General features: G+C 35.0%; 1 protein-coding gene across 1 annotated transcript; it reads right to left on the bottom strand.

Annotated features, from left to right (window-relative positions):
* Nucleotides 1-7,577: 7,577 nt before the first annotated feature.
* Nucleotides 7,578-10,765, bottom strand: LOC114291619 (uncharacterized). Its single transcript, XM_082881756.1, has 5 exons — nucleotides 10,281-10,765; nucleotides 9,274-10,174; nucleotides 9,062-9,192; nucleotides 8,891-8,966; nucleotides 7,578-8,771 (listed from the first exon to the last, which is right to left on the bottom strand). Exons 1-5 carry the CDS (start codon nucleotides 10,761-10,763, stop codon nucleotides 7,648-7,650), a joined length of 2,715 nt encoding a protein of 904 aa, XP_082737882.1. The 5' UTR covers nucleotides 10,764-10,765; the 3' UTR covers nucleotides 7,578-7,647.
* Nucleotides 10,766-12,261: the final 1,496 nt, after the last annotated feature.

The raw sequence follows: 12,261 nt of genomic DNA, 5'->3' as shown, positions 1-12,261 counted from the left end.
AACGCCTATACTCCCGGATGAAAGATCCACCAACCCTCAACTTGAGGCCTCGCCTCAACTTCCGCTCAAACTCAAAGCAACGGCGTTCCTCGGACGCCACCAGTTCAGGTGCAAACCTGGACAGACTAGTAAAAGTAGCCTCAAACTCGGCCACTGACAAGCCTTGCTGTCTAAGCTGGCAAAAATGCTCCCTCAGCTTCTCCCTCGCAGCTGAAGATAAAAACTTCTCCTGGAAAGCAGTCACAAACGCCTCCCATGCACCACCAACACTGCCCTTCTCGTACTTCCACCATTGACCCGCATCTCCCTTCAGCTGGAAGGATGCCAGGGTCACCTTCAAAGCCCCGTCTTCGATGCCCAGCATCTCGAACGTCTTCTCCATTTGTTCCAACCACTCGTCAGCCTTAAGTGGCTCATTTGGATCCCCAACAAACTCGTCCGAGTTAGACCGGAAGAATTCCCTCTTCAAGAAAGAAGGTCCTGCCTCAGCAACCTGATTCTCAGCTCTGAAAATACCCAAAGCTCCCACTATCTCTCGGGCCAAGGCGCCCATAGCCTACTGACCCGTGGCTCGGCCACGTTGGCCTGACCAACACCCTCCTGCATTGCCGGAACGTCATCCGGTACAGGTACCTCCTGCCTACCATGCCTACCACGCCTACCACGCCCTCGTCCTGACATCCTAATAAAGGTAACCAAGACTATTAGCACATTCACAAATGTGCCGAAGCTATAACACTCGCGTCCTAATGCATGGACAACTGTAATTCACTCCACGTAAGCACATAGACACATAAGCACTTACGAATTTTATTTCCGGATAATGATAGTCCCGAGGCGTTACTAGAGTTCCGGTTAGAAACAACATTGATCAAGTGCCTTTCCAACAAGACTCACAGAAACCCAAGGATCCAATCAACAACCTAGAAACTAAATCCCATACCCACATTGTCACATAAGCATGTTATCAGTTAAGCACATGGCATATGACACTACATCTAAGTCTCTATCAAGCGAGACAAACCCATTGTGATCCTAATCACTTCTCACGTACCCAAAGTATTCGAACCCGGTACGCTCTGATACCAAGTTGTAACGCTCTCAAAATAATAGATAAAACCCATCTCATGAGACATGCATTGATATAAAATAAACTGACCATTTCTATTTATCAGAGTAATTCTACAACTGTATTACATGTTAACAACAAAAGCAAATGCCCTAGGGGCTTACAGCTTTCCAAGTTAACACTTGGTTACAAAAAAGGAATAGTACTAACTCAATACATATTAAGACCTTGGCTTGAATTTACATGTAATACATCAAAATAAATAAAAGAAGAGTCTTCAACTCTCATCATCATCCAAGCTATGTCCTTGGAGGTGGCATACTACCTGTACCTGAAAATAATGTCCCATAAAGGGTAAGCCAACGCCCAGTAGAGATATGCTAAACACAGTATGAGCAATGACTAAGACATTAGCAATTGATAAATGTTCAATTTTCATAAACCAATCCATAATCCATTTCCATTCCATGACCACTATGTTCATGTTTCATTTCAGTTTTCATTTCTTGCCAATTCCACAATTTACATCAATGGCTCAGAACTTGGCCAACCACTTATATGAGACAATGATTCATATTAAACATTTTCCATTTTCACAGTAGATAAACATATTAGTTGTATCAACATCTCAACAGATAAGCATACAAGCTGTATCCACATTTCAACAGATATGCATATTAGCTATATCAACACTTCCAATGACAAGCATATGAGCTGTATCAACACTTCCAATGATAAGCATATGAGCTGTATCAACACATTATCTGACAAGCATATGAGCTGTATCAGTGGAGTCCATCCCCTATCTCCTCCCAAACAACATCTAGTTTAGAGGTCCATCCCCTATCTTCCCCTAAACCGTGGAGTACATCCCATATCTCCTCCCACACACACAACATATATACACAAAGGTCATATACGTAATCAATCAATACATAACGTTAATGTATTCTATCAACCGTCATACTCTATGACATATCCAATTGATTAGTTTTAGTTTGCCTAATCATCATGCATTGTCTACAACAATCAAAACTACCATCCACCGGTAGCCCAAGCAATTATTTCTAAATAGATAATAAAAGGTTCAACAGATAAAATATCAATGTTTTCAAAAGCGAGCGATTTATAAATCCAACTCCATTATTTCACAACATAATGAACCAATTTCATTACTTCCAACTCAATTCCATAAGTTCACAATTTTCCCAAATTAATTATACCAATTAATTTTAAACAACAAATTAGGGCTTGTACCCCCAACTCTAGATATTAACCCGAAGGTTCCAATATCACCAACCAACAACTATATCATCACTTTGAAACCCAAAATACAAGTTATGGGCCCAAAATCACAAAACCCTTTTTACACATTTTGAAACCCTATGTCCCAAAATTTCCCAAGTTTAACACTCCATCAAAACAACTAAAAATCTAGGTCAAAGACCATAAGAGTGGGTAGGAACCCCTACCTTAAAAGATGACACCCAACGAAGATGATGATGAAAACGAACTTGCTCCAAACCACGAGTTTCTCGGATCAAAAGATAGCCCTCGACGATCAACAACTCTTTTGTAAAGGCCAAAGGTGAGGAAAGCACCCTAGCTAGATCAATACTTAGAGAGAAGGCAAGGTTTTAGAGAGAGAGGCTCTCAAATGGCTTTTCGGAAAAGTAAGAGAGAGAAAGGATGAGAAAAAGTGATTTAAAACTGCCTTACAGCCAACTGATATACGACGTTCCCGCTTGAGCGGAAAACACAATGCTTGAGCGTCAAGAACAAAAACTAGGTCTGCTCGAGCGCAAAAAGGCCCGCTCGAGCGCCAAGACACAAGAATAGAGCACATCCGCTCGAGCGCGAAAATCAGTCCGCTCGAGCGTAGATTTCCCCCTCCCAGAACTTACATCGAAAAGGTACTACCCGCTCAAGCGCCAAAGCACCCGCTCGAGCGCCACCGCTCGAGCGTAAAAATCACACCTGCAGAAGTTTTGCAGGGACACGAAAAACTTGGAGTGTGCAATCCCCGCTCGAGCGCAAGAAGACCCGCTCGAGCGGACCGCCTAAAAACTGGGCAACAAGGAATTGAAACTAAGGCCTAACCAACCTGTAACAACCCTGTCCAAAACATCCTAAAACCCAATCAAGCAGAATTAAAGGACGACAACAAGATAGACATAACTACCAACCTCACGGAACCAAGTCCAGAACACAACAGGATAGTAAAGGGACAACCGGGATCGCTATAACTCCTCCCTCTACCCCCTTTTTTTTCTTCTTTCATTTCTTCGATTTTCTGCAAATAAGCTTGGAAGCTTGTCTTTCCATTCCTCTCCCTCCTTGTGAGATGTGGTTATACTGGAGCTTCCTTCAATCTCCTCCTCCACCTTTGGCCCCATTACCACTACTGTTACCAGATTTGGCTTTTCCTCACTTTTACGGTCCCACCCACTTCAGATCTACCTCCATCTTCTCTGAGCTTCTTTGCTCTATTAGATCTACCTCGACTGCCAGTGTCGTCGTCGTCTCTCCGCGTGTTTCAAGTCTGAAGGTAGTCTCCTGGTTTTTTTATTTATTTATTTATTTATGTGTGGTTAGATTTCCATCGGTGTTTGATTGTTGCTTACCCATCTATGTGGATGTAGCCTATGATTTTTTATTCAACTCGCCCTATTGTTTTACTCTTATAATCGACTTTGCGTTGCAGTACGGGCTTAGCATCGTGTTTTTCTCATAGCTAGTCCTTCATGCTTTCTTTTGATTATTTTTTCTTAGTTTGGGGTAAGTTTTTGTTAGATAAATTCCTTGTAAGTGTCGTTTGGCTTTCATACTTTAATGAAAATTTTTATTGATAAAAAAAAAAAACCAAATCAAATTATTAATATGCATGCATATACGCATGTATGTATACAAGTATATATAGGTAATATATTAAATATAGGAGATATGAAGAGATTGATGGGATGAGATATTCTAATTAATACTAGTTTTGTCTTGAAATAAATAAATAAATAAATAAGTAGAGATAATTATTTTTGTGAGTAATGTTATACAAAAAAAATAAAAATAAAAAATGCATGTAAAATTTTTATACATAATGATATGGCTTAATGTAAATCATTTATTTTTAAACAAAACACCCACATGATGAAATTTATTGACCAAAATAATACTGTCACATCATTCTTATGATATTTTATGTATAAATAATATTTTCTTATTTTGTTTAGCAACCACTCACATGTGTAGGGCTGACATGTGTGCGCGCCTTACACACATGTAAATATTTGGGAAGCAAACCCCTCTAGTACTTTCTTTATCAAACTATCATCTAGAATTGGACTAACTACTGAATGATGGTTGGATGAAAAAAGTATCGAAGAGGATTTGAATCTAAGTAATTGGTAGAAAAATTGGTAACTTAATTTGTAATTATAGCCAAACTCCTTTCTTTTTCTTTTTCTTTTTTTTTTTTTTTTTTTTTTTTTTTTTGTACTAGAAATGTTACATGTAGAAATTAATTAAAATATAGCCTAGAAAAAACATACAACTGAAAAATGTATGTATTGGGTAAATTACACTCATCTCCCTTGAGGTTTTAAAAAAATATAGTTAGCTCTACACTTTTGGCATAATAACATTAGTCTCCCTCAAAGTTTTAATTCACACAACACTCAAGTCATTTTTTTTTTATTTATCAATAATTCATTAGTTATATGGATAAAAAAAATGATATTGTCATCTAATTTCTACTAAAATGTATATTTACCTTTGTCTATTACAATGTCTATCCAGCATCTGCATTAATTTTGATCACTTTAATCTTGCGAAAAAGAATGTCAATGTAATTATGACAAACTCGCTGGGCTAATTGTATTTTAAATTATATTCACTTCCTCTGAGGTTTAAAAAAATACAATTAGCCCCATACTTTTGATATAATTACACTGATCTCCCTCAAGGTTTTAATTCACATAACACTTAGGCTATTTTTCACTACTAATTCGTTAGTTTTATAGATGAAAAAATGATGTTATCATCTATTTCCTACTAAAATGTATATTTTTCTTTATTTATTTCAATGTCTACCCACTATGGGCATTAGTTTTGGTCATTTTAACCACACTAAAAGCGAGGGTTAGTATATTGAATTCAAAAGTGTGGAGCTAATTGTATTTTCACCAAATCTCAAGGGAGATTAGTGTAATTTACCCTTTTTAATTAGAAATGGCCAAGCAACTTAGTTCGTGTGCAGACTAACCTCAACTATTATTTGGATAATCTTATTTCCACACATCAATTTTCTTATATGCACACACTTACTGAACACCTTCTCAGCATACATATAAAAAAATAAAAAATCTTAGTACACATCTCTTTATTTCGATAATGCCCTCAGCTTCAATTTCAAAATCTTGATTTTTCTTTCATTCACCCACCTCTCCTTTGTTGCCTTTACTGCCACTCTCAACCCTCCACCACCATTTCTAACTCATTCTCTTCTATCTTAGACCTCCACAATCAACTTCCATCTTGAAAATTCAATAAATTTTTATTACTGATTGGGATTCCAATTAGGATTCCCTAACTAGAAAGGTATTTTTAAGTTTTGGTATGTAGGCCCACCACGGGACTCACTTTAATAATTCAAAATGTTCATCATTTATGGTCCTCTAAGTAGATCAACTATGCAGAAAATCAAATTGATCAAACAACTATAATCACATGAAATGATCATATTTGGTTTCAAAAAAGTGGACATTTTACATCTGTCTTCAAAGCAATAAAAACAAGTAATATTTTTAAAATAGAATATCCATTTTTATAAAACAATTTGATTTGATTATGTGTTATAGTTGTTCAATTAACCTGAATTTTTGTATTGATGATTTGTTTAAAAAAAATTCCTATAAAATGAATGGATCAAATCATCAACAAGGGACCTATCATTCACCCGCCCTCTAATTGGAAATCTGAACTAGACATAATCTCAATCTTTTTATTATTGATGAAAATGAAAGTCCTTTATTCTTTCTTCCCCCATGGTGGTTAAAGTTGTCAAAATTTTACGATTATATTTAGATTTTAGATTTATTGAGGGAATGGAAAAATAAATGAAGTAGAATTTTAATTTCATTTATAAACTACAAATTATGTCACAAATTCATGATTCAACACACATGCCGAAGAGATTAGTGCAATTCCTGATCCAACAAAAAAAAAAAAAAAAAAAAAAAAAAAAAAAAAAAGGAGATTAGTACAATATGGCCAACACTAATGTTATATTTATTATCTTTTTATACTACATTTGGCATATTATTTCATGTAGCACAATTACAATCATTTATCCAATTGGTCATTGTAAAGTGACAGTCATCCTATCATTGGGCTATAAAGAAAACATACGTACCAACCAAATCATTTAATCATCTTCATTTTAGGTAGTTTTGTTTTACATTTTTGGTAAGATTCATTTTTACTTATTTACTGACCATAAGAATTTAAGGTATACGCACCCCTTTATTTGCCTTATTTATTAGTGTAAATTATTGAAAATCCCATAAAATTTTGACCCATTTGCATTTTATCCCTTTGAATTTCAAAATTTAACAATTAACCACATTAAAGCGTTATCTTGGTACAGTTAACCCTTCTATTAGGATTCTATTAGAGATTTATAGAAAATCAAATCATGTGTAAAGCACATGACATTTATTAAATTTATAAGGCAATAATAATGCTCTTATCTGATGATTCCATTTGCATTTTGCTACTAAGATAAAGAGGACCAAGTGAAATGAGATCACTAGATAAGGGTATTATTGTCTTAAAAAAATCAATCAAGGGTATTATTCTCTTAAAAAATCAATAAGTTTGTTATGTGCTTCACACACGACTTGATTCCGTTTAAATCACTAGAAAAAAACCCTTAACAGAAAGTGTCAAGTGTAATAAGACAACAGTTTGAGGTAATTAATTGTTGCATTTTGAAGTTTGGGGGAATAAAGTGTAAATGAGTTATAGTTTAAGGGAGATTACTGTAATTTACCCTATTAAACTAATAGAGTGCAAAAACAACGCATGGGAATACTATTTGACTAAGGTTTCAAGGCACGCAAGTGGGGCTCATAGTTCTAAATCGCAGTATCGGGTAACGTAACGGTATTGATCGCGGAGTATCGGTATCGGGAGTATCGACCGATACGTATCGGGTATCGGGCGTCGCGGCTGTGAAATTTCAAAAATCATTAGCAATTCCTCTAAAACTCAATTTTATGTATTTTTTGACTCTTTTAGCCTTAATTTATCACATTTTAATCAAAATTTTGATATGTAAAGACACTTTTGACTCATTTTCAACTAAATGATATGTATTTATTTTAGTCTCAAGCTTTTACTTGGCATATGTGTTAAACTTTAATATAAAATTGATGTGAAAATATTTTTTTACTTATTTTCAACAATGAAATACTTTCACATGCACAACAAATTAATAAGAGAAAGGGGGATATGAAAATAAATCATTCGCTTCAGTCATAATCGCATACAAACAATCTACTACAAATCAACAACTCTAAAACTTAGTAATAAAAAGAATTAAATGGTGGTACAGAAGAATCTCCATATCTCACATCACTTTGATCATCACTATGAATTGGTTGGCCTATTTCTCCATATTGATATTCCTGGTAGTAGTTATTGAAAGTGCATTGATCATAAGTAGTGTTGTTGCTGCCACTGCTACTTGATTGTTGTTGTGTCATTGCATGCCCCCCTGTACCATAATTGAAACCCTCTATATATGGATATTGATGAGGTTGTTGAGAGTAGTTCCAATTTTCCATATAAGGTGGTTGATAGATGTGTGGTGGTGGTTGACTTGGAGGAGGGTAATAAGGATATGGTACTTGGCATATTGGTCGCCAATGTTGAGTTCCCCTTCCATCTTCTTGTCTAACTCCGAGATGTCCAAATTGATTTCTAAGGTCACGATGACCATAAATATCATCAATATGTCGTGAACGCCCAATTGATGCTTCTACATCAGGAGTAGAAATAGAATGTCGTCGTTGCTGTGTAGAATCCCTATTCCAATCATGATCAATATGATGAGTACTGCGTCTACAACCATGTGCAGAACCTGCAGACTCCCATTGTCCACCACTACCACCACCACTACCACCACCTGTTGGAGGACGGCTGCCATCACTATCATCTCCACTACCACTAGGTGGACTCAAACCGCGACCCTCACTAGAGCCACTTCCAGCAGACCCTGCTCTTTGATGGTGTTGAGGTACTTGGCTACTAGTTGCATGATCTCCCTCATCATCATCATCATCAACAATTAACCAACCTGAGTTATCTTCATCATCCAAGACTGCATGTTCTCTCTCTTGAAGCCATGGAGTTAATAGATCATCTTCTTCAAATATATAATCAAGATTGATGGGGTTAAAAGATTCCTCTCTGTCATCTTGACTTTTTCGTGTTGCATGTCTAATCTTTAGCCTCATATTGTAATACACATAAACAAGTTTATTTAATTTTTTATACTTCAACCGATTCCTTGTCTTTGTATGTATCAGGCTAAATGTACTCCAATTGCGCTCACAATTAGAAGAAGACGTGGTTTGGCTCAATACTCTCACAGCCACTTTTTGGAGTGCCGGAGCCGATGTACCATAATGGATCCACCATTTAGCTTTATACAAATCAATCAAATATTAGTGATTATGTTATAATTTGATATAGAATTGTTGACAATATAACAATAATATGTAATTCAAATAGTTAATAGTTCATTGAGTATATAATAATTACCAGGATTTGTTGCTTTCACTGCTCTTTGTGCTAACACAGCACCAAAAGAATCTTCTTTATTACAAAATAAAGAGATCTGCAATGAACAAAAGGCAATAAACAGTTTTACAAACACAATTCACAAGTCAAATAATAAGTTATCAATTTAACTAATATTAAATAATGACTAACTTGATTTATCGCCTGTATTTGCTCGTTTAAATCTGGTAGAAGTCTCGAAATCACATTTCTAACTCCACTCATTACTTCTCGATGATTAGAAAGGTGCTCCCCATATTGGAATATGGGATTTAAAAAATAACCTACGTTCAAATATAAAATAATAATAAAAGTGAGACAAGGAACACATGATTTATAATTTAAATAAATTAAAAATTACTTACCAGCAGCATGCAAGTCCGTGTGTAGTTGGAAAGCCCATCGATTATCAATAATCTTCCAATAATCTACATAATAGCGACAATTTTGTTTGATGGCCAACTTTGCTCTATCCATGGCTTCATATATAAAACCCATTGTGGGCTTTTCATCCCCATCTACAAGTCTAAGCACCTTTAGAAGTGGTTCTTGAACTTTTAATACATCTGCCGCCTTGGTCCAAAAATCTTTACTTTGTATAATTTTTTTCGCTTCTTTTGCATCATCCTTTTTGGACCATTTGTTGTGCTTCCACTCTTGAGAATGAAACATATCCTGTAAAGCAGTCTTATGTTTAACAATGCTTTCCAAAGTAATGAAATTGGTGGCAAAGCGTGTGATGACAGGACGTAACAACTCTCTATCTCCTGTGAATCTTTTCATGAAATCAACGACCCAATTGGAGTTGTAAATAAAGCGTGTGATTACTTTTGCACAATCCAACACCTTTGCTACACTTTTTTTCTTCCCAATATCCTCTAACATAAGATCAATACAATGAGCTGCACATCCTGTCCAATACAGATTCTTTCTTTTTTGCATGAGTTTGTAACCAGTAGCCTTTATTGCAGCTTCGTTATCAGTTACGATTTGCACAACATATTCTTCTCCAATTTCATCCACTACCTTGTCTATGAGGCTTAGGTAATAATCAGATGTCCTACTAGGTACATCAGTTACATCCACAGACTTCTGAAAAATTGTTCCACGATTCCTATACACAAGAAAATTAACAATGTGCTTTCTTGTGGGTCCAGACCATCCATCACACATAATTGTAACACCTCTCTCAGCCCAACTAGATTTATGAGATTTTATCCAATTTTGTAAAGCTTCATACTCCATTGGTAAATACACTTCAGTTACCTGTTTAATAATAAATAACAAACAAAAACTATTAGCAAGCATCTTAATAATTTATTTATTTTTAAACCTAGATAGAGTTTTTTCAAACTTTAAGTTAGAGGCTTACTTCATAAGAAGTAGGTAGCTTTGTTCCTTTTCCAACCTCTCTTGCAGTATCCAACATTGGTTCTAGCCATTTGGAATTAACAACATTAGTAGGCACTGGAGTGAACAATACAAACTGGCTAACTGCTCTTCCTAATTTCTTCTTTGCTTCTTTCAAGAATCTAGAGGAGAGCTTGGATTGTTTGTTGCCTTTGGTCCTATGAAGATCCACATCTATGTCTAATAATTGAACTTCTGGAGAGGATGTATCAATCCATTTCCTACCTGTACTAGCCTCACGAACACTATGACATCGCCGAGCAAAACCAGGAGGAGGTGCAACCTCAATATCACTAGTCCTATTTTGTCGGGCCATAACCATTTCTAAGTCCTCCTCATCATTTTCATCATCATCACACTGACTGGCTCTAATTTGTTCTGTTAATTCCTCATTCATCTTCCTTTTGTCAATCTTTTTGCCCTTATAATTATTCAAATGATCCATCATTAGTGTTCAAACTTCACTACTAACATTAGCACAAGGTGCGACTTGACCTTTCATATGGGCTAAATGTTGCTTCAACCTAGTTATACCACCATTTAGCTCTTTTCCACAAAATTTACACCTAATTTTATGCCTATTATTTTCTAGTGGAATTCCAAATTTCCATCCAATATCATCACTTGGAAGTTTTCCAATAGAACCACCTCCGTGAGCCATTATAACTTTCAATTATCTACAATAACAGTTTTCAATTAACAAATATTGTAATTCTAATTTAGTTACTAATAATAATGAATTTAAAATAAAAATAAAAAATCTAAACTATTAAACCTCTTTACTTAACAATTAAACCTCTTTAAAAAAATCTAACAGATGAAACTTCTTTAAAAAAAATATGATATAAAAATAATCTGAAATAAAAAGATATGACAGATTCAAAAATTTGACAGATTCAAACAAACACACTATAAGGAAATAATTATCCTAATCAACCCATTGTCATGGCTTCTAAGTTTTTCATGGATCACTAATTCTTTATGACTCAAATGAAGCACGAGAGACTGAAATGATATCAAATTGGGCTTGGGATCTTCTATATTAATTTTTTTATTTATTTTATTTATTTATTTATTTTTATCTATTTTAATGCATTTTCAATCAATAATCAGGGTGACTCTAGTCTCATCCCCCATCAAGCAAACAAAAGCTCTTAAATTTTTTTTATTTGTATTATTAATATTTTATTATATATAGTTTGGTTATTTAAAAAAATCAAGGATCCCATCAAAAAAAAAAATATATTCAACACAAGAATAATCCTATCTACATACAAATTATAAACTGTTATAAACTATTATACAAATTATAAACTATTATGCGGCAGTCCCACAATCCCACATAAATCAAATAATAATCCTATCTACATACAAATTATAAACTATTATAAACTATTATACAAATTATAAACTATTATGTGGCAGTCCCTACAACACCACATAAATCAAATTATATTTTATTATATATACATAAACAAACAGAGAACAGCAAGCAAACCATTTGAAGAAGCTCCAGCCAAAACAAAAAACAGAGTAGGAAACAAATGCAAACATAGCATAGAGAAAAACCTTCAACGAAGAAATTTCAAATCGGTGATGGGTTTGGGTTCAATTCGACGTTTCTCCTTGCAACACTTTACAAGATCGATGGCCCTGGGAGATGGATTTGGGTTTGATTGGGGAGTTGAGTTTGGTCCGATTGAGGGAAAACTTTACAGGTTTTTTACACATTTATGGTGTCCTGGTGTTTGTGAGTCTGTGTGTATGTATTATTGCTTGAAGAAGACAAAAAATTTGATGTGAAATGTTTAGCCCGTGAGTCTGTTATCCTTTCTTTTCTGCTTTTTCTTTTGTTTTTGCAGGTACTTTGGTCGATTCTTTTTTCTTTTACAAGTGATTTGCTGTCCAGGTGATTTGCTTTTCTTAGTGACTTGCTTTCCTCA

The sequence above is a fragment of the Camellia sinensis genome, chromosome 8, assembly GCF_055761805.1.
Source record: "Camellia sinensis isolate YWXY chromosome 8, ASM5576180v1, whole genome shotgun sequence".
Taxonomy (NCBI): Eukaryota; Viridiplantae; Streptophyta; class Magnoliopsida; order Ericales; family Theaceae; genus Camellia; species Camellia sinensis.
The sequence above is the reverse complement of the archived record's forward strand: the minus strand, read 5'-3'. Positions and strand labels throughout refer to the sequence as shown.